This window comes from Pagrus pagrus (genome assembly GCF_965226575.1).
Source record: "Pagrus pagrus genome assembly, chromosome: 4".
Lineage (NCBI taxonomy): Eukaryota > Metazoa > Chordata > Actinopteri > Spariformes > Sparidae > Pagrus > Pagrus pagrus.
In genome coordinates, this window is record NC_140188.1 from 9,927,579 (window position 1) to 9,942,634 (window position 15,056).

Sequence of the window (15,056 nt, forward strand, 5' to 3'; positions counted from 1 at the left end):
AATAGACCTCAGTAACTTTTGGTGCAAATCTTGGTAAGGAGACAGATCCAGGATTTGTTGTTGTTAAATCGAATTAAATCAAATCACAGACAGATATCTCCCTTTTTTTCAATCTAGAGAACAGTTGATCATTTACTTCTGCTCTGTGTAGTAACCACAAAAGCCACTTCTGTATTAAGGACCGTGTGCAGGTCGTTGAGGAAGCAGCCTGTCCTGCAGCTGCAGCAGCAGCAGCGGCAGTCACATGAGATGGGGCTGCTGTTGTGTCACGTGAGGTGTCGTTTCTAAAACATGGCTCCAACGAGCACAGAACAAAAACACCATCGGCTGACTGACGGCTGTCTGTCTGCTGACACGCATCGGTAAACATCACAAAATGGAGCATGTAGCTAGCTGTCGCCCCGCAGCATGTCCGTGTTTTATTAAGTTCATTTAGTACGAAGTCATCATGCGTGAAGCCGGCGGTGCACCGTTAGCTTAACGCTCGCTAGCTAGCTGTCAACGGCTACAAGTGGTGAGAGGTGAGCTAAACATTTAGCAGTGAGCGCTGTTGTTCTTTGTCTATTGCTGTGTAATAACACTGGACTTACATTAAATCAGTTTAACTGCTCTTGTTTAGCTTTGTGTAAGTGATGTTGGTAACCATATTATTTTATTTCTGCTTGCTAGAGCTGGGTATCGTAACGTTAGCCACTTCGCTAAGCTAACTTTTAGCATTAAGTTGACGTTACTTCCCCAATTGTCTTCCTAAAGCTCCCAACGCACTTCCTATTATTTCTAACGTGGAAGAGCTCGTCAGTCGCTAAATGACAGGTACGCCTACATGTTTTGAAGCATGCAGTGTTTATAGCTGGGCTTTCTTATCTCCTGGGTGTTATCTCTGCCGAACAGCTAGCAGCCGAGCTAACGGTCTACGAAATTCATTCAAACTTTCAACGGTTTTTCGTTTTCCGGAACTTGTCATAAGTAAATGTGAGCTATTAGTTTTGTCGGACGCATTGAGTAGCAGTTTGCTCTTGGGAAATATTCAGTTTAAATCAGTACAATTGTTTCTTAAAGCAAACTTAGCCACCGGTGTAGAGTGGTGTGTTGAAGGGGTAGATGCAGCTCAGTCATGTGAGCTGAGCTCAAACTTCAGGGACTTGCAGCTGAACAGGAAGTCACCATCTTCACCAGTTTCACATCACTGTCATTGCAGCCAGCAGCTTTTCTCCTCTGTTTAAAAACCACCATCTCCCATTACATCTTGCACAGCAGTATTATTGTAAAAGCAGCAGTTGCTCAGCTAATTGTCCACTTATGCTTTTCAGTTATTTCCTCAGAGGGACGGGTGGAAGAGGAGATTGATCTGCCCTTGATGACTTTGATTTCTTCATCCATGAATGTCTGAAAGTCATCCTTGTGGGAGACAGCGAGGCGTACGCAGAAGGTCGTTGTGCTACTCTTAACAAGCATTGGAGACTCACCATGGATTGGCTGATGCGTGCGGTTGAGAAAGACTTGGGGGTTGACCGACGGCAGCAAGGCCCAGGTCCCCGTCCCAGGGAGCTCATAGCCCTCGTTCCTATGCGTTGGGTGATGGGCCTGAGGGAGAGGAGGGTCATGCGCTGTTCCCGCTTTGACAACATCAGTGAGGCAGAAATTCGCACGTACCTTCAGTGTTCCCAGGCGAAGTTGCCTCCTGGATGGACACGCGTGTGCATTCAGGGTCTGAGGAAAAGCAAACTGGGCTACAGACTGGCCAGAGACCCTTGTCATCAACAATTGGAGTTCATGTCACAGGATTCCTATGTCAAAACCATGCAGTGTGTGTCGCAACATAACGTCAGGTACGATTTATATTCTCATATTCTACTGCACTGCTTGCCACTTTGCATTTGTGCTGAAGCTCAAAGTAAAATTCTCCTTTTTAAGATGATGTTATTCCCATAACTATTGAATGTTAATTCATTATTTGTGAACAGTGATTACGCTCATCCAAAGAGTTTTCTGTGATCATTTTAAGTAGAGCCGGAACAATTAAAGGGTTAATCTATGAGTTGATCTACAGAAAATTAATCAGCAGCAATTTTAAATGTTAACTATTCAAGTAAGATCTTCATTTAGATCTATTTCTACCTCCTTTGATTAAGATTGGCTTTCTCATTCAATGTTAGTTGCATCAGTTAATCGTGCACTTTTAATAACAGTAGGTGTTTAACTCTTGGTTGTAGCTTTTGAAAGGTAAAAAGTCAAAGTAGTTAGTCACCAACAATTTTGACAATATGGCATTCGGTTTGAGTAATTTTTTGTTGTTCTTAAATGTGAATATTCTCTGGAATATTCTCTCTACTTCAGTCCTCTGTGACATTAAACTGAATATCTTTGGATTGAGAACAAAACAGGACATTTGAGATGGTCAGCTTGGACTTTGGGAAATGCTGATAAACATTTTTCACCATTTTCTGATCATTTAATAAAGAAAATTACCAATAGATTAATCAACAATGAAAGTCATCCTTAGTTGCTGCTCTACGTGTTAGACAATTGAATTATGAGACGAGATGTCAGTTTAATGTCTTGACTGCAGTAAAGATTTATGTATGAGTTTGTCACTGATTAGAACGTGTTTGAGATACTAATGTATCAGCTTTTCTGTGCTTTTGTTTCCCTTTTCTAGGAATCTGTGGCGTGAAACTCATTACAAACTTGTGCAGGCATATGCAGGAGCCAGTGAGCAGATGCATACTGCAGCTGTAGATGCAGTGCGTCATGCTTTACAGAAGCTCTTCAATTCCACATTCATCTCATCTGACAAAGTGTCGCCATCCCTTTCTCCAGCCAGAGAAAAAGAGAAAGAAAACTACTTGCCATCGAGTTCATCCTGTCTTTCCAAGTCTCAGTCAGACCATCTGTGTCCTAATGTTCTGCCTGCAGAGTGTCTGCTGGAGACCGCAGAGATGCTCTACGTGATTCTACCTTACACTCAGTATTCACTCCATGATATCGTCTCCTTCAGCCCAGCCAAGCTCGCTAACAGCCATGCCAAAGTGTTGTTCATTCTCTACCAGTTACTAACAGCCCTGCAGGCATGTCATGCAGCAGGTCTGTCTTGTGGAGAGCTTTCCCTGCAAGACATAGCAGTAGATGAGCAGCTCTGCAGCCGTCTCAAACTCAATCTAGCCCATTACGAGGATCTGGGGGCGGAAGGGGATGCTAACGGTCATGTTACTGGCAGACAAGTGCCAAAAAGTGTCCTGCCTAGGGACAACTCATGTGAGAGCCAACAGAACGAGAGACTTTGCAAAGACTGTTTTGGTGAGCTCAAGACGTTGGTTCTGGATTGGGTTCATGGACGAGTCAGTAACTTCCGCTACTTGATGGAACTGAACAGGCTAGCAGGACGGCGAGAAGGAGACCCTAATTATCACCCAGTGCTGCCTTGGGTGGTGGATTTCACTGTGCCATTTGGGAAATTTCGTGACCTCAGGAGGTCAAAGTTTAGGCTCAATAAGGGCGATAAGCAGCTGGACTTCACATATGAGATGACCAAAGAGGCTTTGGCAGCTGCAGTGGGTAATGGGGTGGGTGGAAGCGGCGTAGGTGGAGACCTCAGCGGCTCTGTAGGTGCTGGTGGTGCTGGACAGCCTGACCACCTCCATGTACCTCATCACATATCTGATGTGCTCTCAGACATTACCTACTATGTCTACAAAGCCCGGCAGACACCCAAGTCAGTGTTGTGCAGCCATGTCAGATCCCAGTGGGAGCCCAATGAATACCCAGCCAGCATGGAGCGCATGCAGAGCTGGACCCCCGATGAGTGCATTCCAGAGTTCTACATAGATCCCTCCATTTTCCGCTCTATCCACCCTGACATGCCGGACCTGGATGTGCCTTCCTGGTGCAAGTCAGTTGAGGAGTTTATTGAAGTCCATCGGCGCCTTCTGGAGAGCAGAGAGGTGTCCCAGCATTTGCATCACTGGATAGATCTCACATTTGGCTATAAGCTGTCTGGTAAAGAAGCTGTCAAGGCCAAGAATGTGTGCCTGCACCTAGTGGACAACCATACCAACCTGACTACCTATGGTGTAGTTCAACTGTTTGACCAGCCCCACCCGCCCCGCTTATCTCCTTCCCAGTATGCCCCAGCAGAACCTCCTCTCCTTGGCCTTGCTGCTCTTAATGTGCCTTCTCTACACATCCCTCAAATAGACACCATGGCTGACACTGTGGATGGAATGGTGCCAGAGTCCACAGGGTGCGAGTCCAGTGGCTGGACCATGGTAGACAGAGATGAAGAGCTCGAACAAGGTATGGAAGCTTTGGACTCATTAGCGGCCACGGGCTTATCCAGTTCTGCATCCTGCTCTGTGCCAATGCCAAGCATCAGTACAGCTGGAGGAAAGATTGGGGGAGAGCACACAGCACTTGTTGTATCTCAGTCCCCGAATTCATTCCCTGGTGATTTCACAAGCGGCTTAGGCCCTGGTTTACGCAGTGCAGTGTTACAAAGAGGTGGGCCGATGAACAAAAAACATGGGGAGGGGAGTGTGGCCCCCAACAATACAGAGGATATCAAGATCGTCCTCCCCGAAGGCTTCAACCCATTGCAGCCTTTGGAAGAACTGGAGAAGTTGAACAATTTCCTGGTGAAGAGTCTTCACGCTGAAGTGTGGCATCCTGCAGGGTCTGCTGACTGCATGAGTGACGGTGTGATGATTGAATCTCTACCCTCTCTTACACAACTCTACCAAAGAGACATGCAGGCCCTTGGTGTTCTCATCGCTGAGATATTCTACTCCTCTAAACTGAGAGGACTGAAACCAGGAAACTCCCTCAGACAGCGTTTCCAAGCTGTCATGAAGCTATGCTCTGCCAGTCTCCGTGATGTGCCACTGTCTTTGCATCATGCTCTTGAGACCCTGCTGCTAATGGAGAAGCACTCTGGAACGGCACACAGAGAATTACCAGACTGCCCACGTCCACTTCTGTTCAAATATGCCCCCATCTGTGATGGTCTGCCTCCTCCAAACCCCTGCCAGTTGTTGAACTCAATCATCACCCCCTTTCCTTTCCCTTCCTATTTTGCAGCACTTCATCGTTTCATCTTTTCCTACCACACCAAGATGGAGACTACTTGTAGCCTTCAAGGAAGAGACGTTGTCTTTCACCTGTGGCAGCAGCTTGAGACACTGTTGAGGGGTAACATCACAGCTGAAGGTCTTGAGATTCTCTTGCCCTTCATTCTAGGCCTTATGCTTGAGGAGTCCACTGCGGTCTATGCTGCTTGGTACCTTTTCGAGCCCATCTCTAGAGTACTGGGTCCCAGAAATGCAAACAAATACTTACTGAAGCCACTGATCAACGTTTATGAAAACCCTCACTGCCTGCGTGGACGGTTCTATCTTTACACTGACTGCTTCATTCTACAACTGATTGTGAGGCTTGGCCTGCAGGCCTTTCTGTCCAGCCTACTCCCCCATGTGCTGCAGGTCCTCACTGGCTTTGAAAGCAGCATCTCAGGCTCTGGTGGGGAAGCTTGCAAAGGGCTGAGGGGAGGCACATGTAATCTAGGGGAGGAGGAAGAAGAGGACTTTCAGTGTGGTGAGGTGCGGTCATCTTCTGGGTCTGTTAGTGGTAATATGGGAGGTAGCAGTGGACCCACTGGAGGAGTCGGTGTGGTGGGAGATGCAGGACTAGTCGATTACTCCTCTGGCATCAGTCTAAATGACCAAGTGTTTCTCTCAGAGGCAGAGGACTTTCAGAATGGGTTTTATGTCAACAGTGGAGCAGGGGTTGCTGCTGGGAAACAACAGAGCCAAAACTCTGTGGCCAAGGATCAAGACCAAGAGTCGCTAAGTGTGGGGAAACTGAGTGACAAAAGCAGCACAAGTGAGCTCTCACTGGGTGATGGAGACTCAATGCGTGATCGAGCCAGTCTCAAATCAGCTGACAGCAGCCAGGACCTGAAACAAGCTAGTGAGGGAGAGGAGGGAGGGGAGCTGGAGGAAGAAGAGGTGACTGAGACGAATGAGAGTAAAGAGGGTTCAGACAACCATACTGTTTCCAGCATGGAGCTCACCGTCTCTGGTTGCACAGAAGCTTCAGGAGCCACTGTAGCCACTCTGGAAGGTGACTTTGTGAATGGAATGGCGCTGGAAGAGACTGAGAAAGGCAACGTGGGAGAGCAGGAGGAGGATGATGACCACGATCCATCAGAAGACTCTGAGGAGAAAGAGCACAAGATTCTTCTAGGTGAGTGAATGATTGAGATTTATGTAAATTATTTACTTGACTGATTAATGTCTAATGTTTTTAATGTCGTCTCCACACACAGATACAGTCTGCAAAACAGTTCGATGGCTGTCAGCAAAGCTGGGACCAACAGTGACGTCTCGATTCGTAGCCAGAAATTTGCTGCGATTGCTCACAAATTGCTACATTGGTATGTAAATTTACACCTAAAAGATTTCTTTGCCGAATTTTGTACACTTATATTCTACGACACCATGCTCTGGAGTTTTTGTCTTTCAAACGTGCCTTCTATGTTTTCTTCTCCACGTTTTCTTCTCATGTTCTCTGCCTGCAGGACTTGAGAAACACCAGTTTGTGGCCCCCACATCTGAGGAGAGCAGTCTGGAGAGTGTTGGAATGGGCAGTGTGTATGAGAAGAAACCTGTTGTTGGTGACCACACAGCAGGGCCTGTGTTGGAGTGTCTCATCTACATAGCTCAGCTTTATGGAGAGCCTGTACTCACTTACCAGTACTTGCCCTATATAGGATATCTGGTACGGCCACAAATAAAGAGAACATATAATAACACATGAAACTTTTTAAGGAAACTATTTGTCTACAAACATTAACAAAATGTGCTTTAATTTCACAACTGTGTATATTTCCAGGTTTCTCCGCCTTCTTCGCAGCGTCTCAACACACGTAAGGAGGCCAGTCTGCTCGGCGCCGTTGCACTTTCACAGAAGATCATTGTCTTTCTCTCTGATACCACTCTAATGGACATGCTTATGAAGATCAATCAGGATGTGCTCCTGCCACTGCTTGACCTGCTCACTACTCCTCGAATGGGGTAAATAACACACATTACAAACACGCACATACTCCCAGATTTATGCTGAGTCATAACAAGGGATGAGTGAGTACACCATTATCTGTATCTGTTCAACCTACTAAATTATTTGTATCTTGGAATGAGCGTGGCCTACAGAAGAAGTGTATGGTACATATACCAGAAGTTAATTTAAGCCTGAAATTTACATGAGCTGATCAGATGTTGCTATATTTATTGTTAATTAGACATTTTCTTTGACAGAGCAGCCTCAGGATTGAGCATTGGAGCAATGTTTTTGATTGAATGGAGCTATTTGCAGAAGTACATTATCTCTGCCAGATGCTCATTTCAGCGAGTACTTCCTCAACCCAAGTTATAACTTCTTGGGAACATCATCTAGTGTATGGACTCATTTTTCACTTGTTTTCTGCCCAGCACCTCGTATTTTTCGCATTTGGATGTGTGTGCTTTTGCATACTCTTTACATAATTTATGACTGTTTTCAATTAATCAAACACATATAACATAACAGAATATTGCAAACAGATTGTTTTGATATTCATTTGTCATACATTTCATTTTTCCTCCAAGTGTCTTTTTCAAACGTGCTACAGTAGATCTGTCATTCATCCTCTGCTTGCTGTGCCCAGGTTCCCCAGCGGGGTGCAGACACGCACTGCCGTCTGTCTCAAGACACTCAGCCTGATGGCTCTCATCTGTCTGCGCATCGGGAGGGAGATGGTGCAACAGCATATGGCTGACACTCTGCGTCGGTTCTTTGCTGTTTTCTCTCTGCTGCATTCTCTGCAGCATCAGGTATGCACACGCACACCCCAACTCAACAAACACCGCATAGCACATGAAGACTGACAAGCATCACATCAAATCTACTTCTATAGTGCTTTCAACAAGCAGATGTGTCAAAAAGGGATTTTACAAAAACAAAACAAAACACAAAGGCAGATGAAAATATGGAACCACAATAGAAACGAGACAAACAACAACAGAGACAAAGAGAGTACTTCTACATTTGAGAGCATGGCAGAATGTTTTTTCTTGTTGCATCAGATAATTTAGAAGTTTCTTCCTGTATTTGCACCTATTTCTTTTGGAAACAAAACTGTAAATACACAGATGTCGTGACTGTCTTTCTCACACTGTAGCTGGACAGTGCCCCTCGCAGAGTTGTTGGAGAAGTCACGGTCGTGGATGTCTGTACACCTGAGGAGCCGAATGTAACATACGAGTTGGGGGTATTGGAGGAGCTGCAGACTGTATTTAACCCTGAGATGGCTCATGCCTCTTACATCCCCTTCTATTGCCTCATAGGTAAGAATGCCAAATACAAAATACCGTATCTGGCAGGAAATAGCTAGTATCCTCTGTGCTAAGATCAAGTATATTTTTACACTTCAGTGGTATATATCAATGCTTTATTGCGATTTCCGTAGGTGATGTAGCAATTCGGAAACTGGTCCCCAACCATGAGCTGGTCTGGCAGTTGGCCCAGTCGTACCACCAGAGTGTGAGCCAGGGAAGTCCAGACACGAACCTTACAACAGCGTCCAGGGTGCCTCCTTCCTCTTTGGGTCTCTCTTCGGGTTTTGCCAGACGTGTAGGTTGTAGCCCATTCCCTGCACCCTCGACTATTTCCACCCAGCTAGGAGACTCCCTCCCTGAGTCTGGCACGTTTGGAAGCCACCTGGTAGGAAACCGTATCCAAGTGTCCCGGGATGCTGATTATGATGGCAGCCCGAATTTGGGCTTGGGCAACTCTTGGGGACGGTCCAGCCATACCACCGCCATCATCACCACTGCGTCCACCTTCACCACTCCATCCATTGGCACTGCTTCCTTTTCCTCCTCCTGGGTGACAGGCCCCACCGTAGAAGACAGTGCTCTGAAGCAGGAGCTCCCTCGCAGTGGCCGCTCCCTGCAAGGCAACTGGCTGGCCTACTGGCAGTATGAGATCGGCCTCAACCAGCAGGATCCACATTTCCACTTCCACCAGATCCGACTGCAGAGCTTCCTGGGTCACTCTGGCACCATAAAGTGTTTGGCACCTCTGGCAGGAGAGGATTACTTCCTTTCTGGGAGTAAAGACAAGACTGTGAAGCTCTGGCCCCTTTATAACCATGGTGATGGAACTCAGGAAGTGGAGCCCAGGCTGACATACAACGACCATCGAAAGTCAATCTTTTATGTTGGACAGCTGGAGACTTCACAGGAAGTAGTCAGCTGTGATGGTACTGTGCATCTGTGGGACCAGTATACAGGTAAGAGAGATCAAGACTAATGTATTCTGCTCATGATTACAACTGTGCTTCTGTAAATTTGTTCATGTTGTGAGAAGACGCAAGACTCGAATGGGTGGAACGAAATAACTGTTCTGTTCTAACAACACTATATCTGTCGTCCTCAGGCAAGCAGATCCGCTCTTATGAAGCCGTGGATGGGAAGAATCCAATCACAGCTGTCACCACCATGCCAGCTCCACACTGCAGTGTTGTGTTTGGCAGCGCGGATTCTGTTCTCCGCTTCATCGATCCCCGCAAACCAGGACTGCAGGTAGCAATTTCACTTAGCAAGCTCATTCCGTTGAGACCTTTTCCATACACCTGCATCCATCAATTATCAATCATTACCGTGTTTTCTAGGCACTTTTTACACGTCTCCACTATAGAGTTAATTCAGCCTTGACAGTGACAAATCTTCCCCTCCATCCCCAGCATGAATTCCGTCTGGCATACAACAATGTGAGCGCCGGGCTCATCCGCTACCTGGCAGTGAGCCCTTCAGGCCGTACTGTGGCTGCAGGTTTCTCATCTGGCTTCATTGTTCTGCTAGACGCACGAACTGGACTTATTCTGAAGGGTTGGCCCGCTCATGAAGGAGACATCCTCCAAATGAAGGTATAGAGAGAGAGTTTGTGTGTGTTTGTGTGTAGTTTTCTACTACTCTTATTGATACCCCTTAGTGGTTTGGTCCTTTATCATTATTTTTAACAGTTCCTTTTTTATTCAAACTAATTGCTTTTTAAAAAAGATATTGTAGAAGAAAGACTAAACTTAGAACAGGAATAGAACTAAATGTTTTAATATAACTATTGTTTTTAGAGCAGCAACAACAACAACAACAGCAAAATCACCATAAACTCAATAATATCTTAGTGAAAAAAGACCTAAAATGCAAATAAAATAATATTCTGTCAGCAGCAGAGTTTATAAGAGTTTGCCAAATTTTAAGATACTGGTATGTGACAAACAGAGCTAAACAGTTACTACATACAGACAGCTTTTGTTTTAGTGTGCCGTTGTTTGTTTAGTCTACAGTAAATATGTATAAATATAAATGTCTTGCCCTGTGACTGCTAAAACAATTTCCATGAAGGCTTGGCTGTTGACAACAATAGTTGTTCTTAGGGCATCTTTGCTTTTATTTAAATACCGACAGTAAAGAGGAGACTAGAAATGTTGACGAGAGAGGAGGGATGACCTGATATATTTATGTTTTCAGTAGGTTGGTTGAATGTTCAAATAAATTAGTGCTTTCAGAATAATATAGAAAATCATATTAAACTATGTATTTAAACCACTGTTGGATATCCAGCAGTCTTTACAGTAAACAGGAGGAAGGAAGAGAAAACATAAAATATCCAAAGTTTGGGCATTTTGAAAAGAAACTTATGAAATGCACCAACTCAAAGAGTTTTGAAACAGTAACTCCTTTCTGTTGCATTACCGTGACATGATTATGAAACAATTATGCATTTGCCATTGAGGAGTCTCTTTTGGTTGATCAGTCAAAAAAACATTATTTTTTAATACTTTTAATACTTTTTATATTACTTCTGCAACAATTCAATATTATAATGCCATAAAATATGAGAAGCTCCCAAGTGGGTGAATACTAAATACTATTTTAGGCTTTATATGATAAAGGTATACAGAAATATTTCAGATTTGCTGGTTGTGAAGTTAAACATGTCGCTCTCTTGTTTGAGAAAGTGATACCTCGCTCAAATGATGGCCATGCACTAACTTGAACCCTCGCAACACTAAGTACTCGAATTCAACGTGTGTTTCATAACACTGACATGTGTGGGACTCTTAACAGTCAAGTTGTTTACACAAGACGTGGGCCGGCAGACGCGGGTCATGCAGTGTGTCACATAAATGGGTGGTCGAAACTTGTAGTAGCTATACAGAGTGGATAGTTTGGGGGGGGGGGGGGGTGATCAGTATACCATTGCGCTTTTACTGTTAGGAAGATCATTTCTGTTTATTTGTTGTACAATTTGAAAACCAGTTAAGTGTTTCTATAAAATCTCTTTTGAGCATCAAGCACAGAGAGTCAAAGGAGGCAAATATACAGTCGTGGTCAAATGTTTGTATAAGTTTACATGGATGTTTTTTGTGACAAAGAAGTATGTGTTCCTCTCAATCCATGTAAACTTTTGACCATGACTATAAACTGTATTCCAGTAGCCAATTTATATGTTACGATGCATCAACCAGCAGAATCTATGAAATCACACTTTCTGGAAAAACACTGGAAACTAATGGATGACCCTGACTGTGGAAATCACAACCCACACAGTTCACATCAGCCAGTTTATCACTTGGCACTTGTGTTGACTCATTTATTCTGATCGACCCACATTACATCAATATGTCTTAACCTAAACTTCTTGATGGGTTGTCAACGTGAAATATTATATATTCTGATGCTTGACTCGTTATTGATGCAGGTTGGGAGCTTGGTGTAAGAGGGGTTTTACTAATAGTTTTCAAAATGCACATTGCCTTCCCCTGATAAAATTAAAACAAGCATTTATTTAGATGCACTAGGTTTGCAAATGTCTGGAAGAGGAATTTTGCTGTTTGATTTGCATTCAGCCTGCGCCTTAAAAGGTGTAGTGTTAATTTATTCTTAACTGCATAACATACATGTTTAAACCCGAGCTGTTGCATAACATCAGCAGCTTCCCAAAACATCTTCTTGAAAATTGTTTGTAAGAGTCTGTTACTGTATTCCTGGACCATCTCGTATGCTCAAGCCAGAAGGTGTGGCTGTACTTTTCAGTAGTCATGTGATAAATATTCAAGAAGACGAACAGCCAAGTGGCTTTTATTTTGACATTCCCCAAAGGTAGTGGGGGAGAGATATGAAGTGGTGCAGAGATGGTGAAAGTTGTACCCAGCAAATCTGTTGTCAACAGAGCGCAAGGATGAGCAAACTTTATTTAACCCCAAATTAGGTCAAGGATTGTATCTCTAGTTTTAAAGGCACAAGCTTAGGCAAATATGGACACAGGTTACTCATTAGAAAGACCACATCGGTTCTTATTGGTACATTCATATTACTCAGACTTCCCCTCAATTTTTTTGTGTATTAATCACTGGCTTTTTTAATATTTAGCTGGGACAAGCAATAAAGTCATAATCTTGTCTTATTTCAAATACATAATCTTTTTTTGGCGAAATATCAAACTAATTCAACGTACTGTACTCCTTACTAAACGTTCTCAGTTTGTGGGTTCAGGAACACGAGTTCAAGTTTCTGATATTTTTCAGTAAATTAAGAAAGGAATATAAACAAAACAGCTGTAAACTGTGTTCTCATTTATCTGTCTGTATACAGTATGTGTGTCATATGTATCTGTTTTAAGGAAACTTTAATATGAAATAACCATTAAAGGGTAACTCCACCAATTTTACGCCCTAAAGTGTGTTTACAGGTCTTAAGGAGTACTACTGCATATGTGGGAAAAAGTGTTTTGTGGCTCCAGAGGAACCTTTTTTTACATATGCAATAGTACTTACCAAGACCTGTAAACACACGTCAGTGTTTTTCTACATTTTTTAAGTATTAAGAAAATTTTAACTGCATTGTTTTGTATTTAATCACATGTTGAGAACGGATGTTGGAAAACTCAGACTGGCAGTGTTTACTTCAACAGTCGGTGTCCTTTCTTGTGTTTTTACTTTTCAGGCTGCAGAAGGAAACTTGGTCATCAGCTCCTCCACTGACTACACACTCACTGTGTGGAAAGATCTGGAACACAAGCCTCTTCGCCAGTACAAGTCGCAGTCCGACCCCATTCACGCCTTTGACCTTTACGGTTCTGAGATTGTAACCGGGACAGTGGCTAACAAGATCGGAGTGTACTCCATGGCAGACATCTCCCTGAGCCCTGTTAGCAGCACAAAGCTGAGCTCGGAGAACTTCCGCGGCACTCTGACCAGCCTGGCGGTCCTGCCCACCAAGAGGCTCTTGCTGCTGGGCTCCGAGAACGGGGCCATCCGGTTATTAGCTTAGGGAAAATCAATGGCTCCCAGCTACACTAAACTCTCTTAGCACTGACCTTGAAAGTGTCTTATTCGTGAAGACACCAGGTGTCTGAGCTCTCTCTGTCCCTTCGCCTGTCCTTGAGGTCAGTTGTACCGGTGGGGCAGTTTTTCAGTTCCACTAAATTGCTTTTTGAATGAAGCAGCACAAGTAAAGGCATTGTATAAGCTACATGTCTAATGAATCTTGCCACTCTGGCTGTTTGCACCGGATTTGATGAACAGGAAACGTGTGCCACGCAGTAAACATCTATCGTGTACAGTAAAGCCCGTGATTTTTAAAAAGCCTATAGATGTATAGATAGTATATAATAGGAAATTCTTATTTTCACAAGGTCATTTGTTCTTTTGACAAGGTCAGTTATTCTGTTCAAAAGAATGAATCAGAAGACGTGCTCAGGAAGGTGGAACCAGACACGGTTCTTATGTAGTGTTTACACTTTCCAAATAGATGCATAACAACACCAAAAATACATTGACCTCAACTTTCATTTCCCTTGATGTTAGATTACATGCGTATCCAAATGCACTGATTAAACTATGCAGTATTTGTAGATCATTTGTTTGTGTTGGCATCACTCCGTCTTTCATGAGAGTTGTTTCACATTAGATTGCTGATACATCTTGAACAATAAAAGTACACCCACTGTTTTGTCGACAGTCTCGGTGCATCTTCTCAGAGCGGAGACGCTTCAATGGGTCGTCGCACACAAAAGTAAATTACTGATGCACAGCCTTTATTCTACTGCACAAGTATGGCCTGAATTGCAACATTTAGATTCTCACTCAGATTTTAAGGACTGAATGTTTTTATCCACTAATAAATTACTTGAAGTTGCTTTGGGATTTTTAAACAGTTGATTTAGCAGTCAGAACCTGTAGCAACATACCGGGAGTGCATCTAGGCAGATGCCACTTTTGACTAGACTCACCACTTTCTAATTTCTGACTACAGAAGCTAACATAGGAGCAGTCCATGCCAAGATTAACAGTTTTGTATTTCAACATTTATATGAAACTGCTTATGAATATTATTAAAAAAATGCCAACAGAAGTTATAAATCAATAAAAAAATGTGGTTTAACTTGCTGCAGTAGAGATTTTTTGCTCCTTAGACCGAGCTCAATTTCCATGAAACGCTTAATGAATTAAACGGCCACTAGCACCCACGATCAAAGCTCTCCCCTTTGTATGAGTTTTATTACTGTCATATTGTAAAACACAGTTTGCCTACTTTTCTAATTATTTGCCCAAAGCTCAAAATGCTCTGACAAGTGTATTACACCTTTTGATATTTTGTGTTTTTTTGTAAATCTGGAGTGAAAGCTCAATAATCCTAAAACAACAAACTTTGTTTTAAAAAAACAGTTTGTAGTTGCATATTGATCATTGGTTACAATTGTTCCAGTATCTCTTTGAACATTTCAAGAAGAATCAATGAAAACGCTTATTTATTAACTGGATTAATAAAAAAAAAATTCTGCGTCCATGTTTTTTTTGTGTGTTCCAGTTGTTCTGTGCGATTCACCTGGATTCATCATGACTCCCAGCTTTACCTCCTGATCTTGGCTGAGTCACTAAAGCTCAGTTTGGACAAAGTCCCCTCTTGTGTTTGCAGACGGCTGTCATGTGGTCTAGAAGATATCACTTTTGCTTA

At 43.4% G+C, this 15,056-nt stretch overlaps 1 protein-coding gene across 3 annotated transcripts; it reads left to right on the top strand.

Annotated features, from left to right (window-relative positions):
- Positions 1 to 269: 269 nt before the first annotated feature.
- wdr81 (WD repeat domain 81) lies at positions 270 to 14,882 on the top strand. Of its 3 annotated transcripts, none has more exons than XM_084350718.1 (12): positions 270 to 521; positions 1,311 to 1,829; positions 2,660 to 6,237; positions 6,320 to 6,427; positions 6,572 to 6,771; positions 6,886 to 7,067; positions 7,700 to 7,865; positions 8,213 to 8,378; positions 8,501 to 9,325; positions 9,472 to 9,617; positions 9,779 to 9,961; positions 13,044 to 14,882. In XM_084350718.1, exons 2-12 carry the CDS (start codon positions 1,468 to 1,470, stop codon positions 13,368 to 13,370), a joined length of 6,243 nt encoding a protein of 2,080 aa, XP_084206844.1. In that variant the 5' UTR covers positions 270 to 521; positions 1,311 to 1,467; the 3' UTR covers positions 13,371 to 14,882. The 3 variants fall into 3 exon arrangements, with proteins under 3 accessions (XP_084206844.1, XP_084206845.1, XP_084206846.1); XM_084350719.1 differs by having other exon boundaries at positions 270 to 362; XM_084350720.1 differs by lacking the exon at positions 270 to 521 and adding an exon at positions 761 to 813.
- The last annotated feature ends 174 nt before the right edge of the window (positions 14,883 to 15,056 follow it).

Coding starts and splice junctions, on each gene's coding strand:
- wdr81 (XM_084350718.1), top strand. CDS start 1,468: ATGGATTGGCTGATGCGTGCGGTTGAGAAAGACTTGGGGGTTGACCGA. Junction 8,379..8,500: donor CCCCTTCTATTGCCTCATAG/GTAAGAATGCCA, acceptor CGATTTCCGTAG/GTGATGTAGCAATTCGGAAA. Junction 9,962..13,043: donor GAGACATCCTCCAAATGAAG/GTATAGAGAGAG, acceptor TTTACTTTTCAG/GCTGCAGAAGGAAACTTGGT.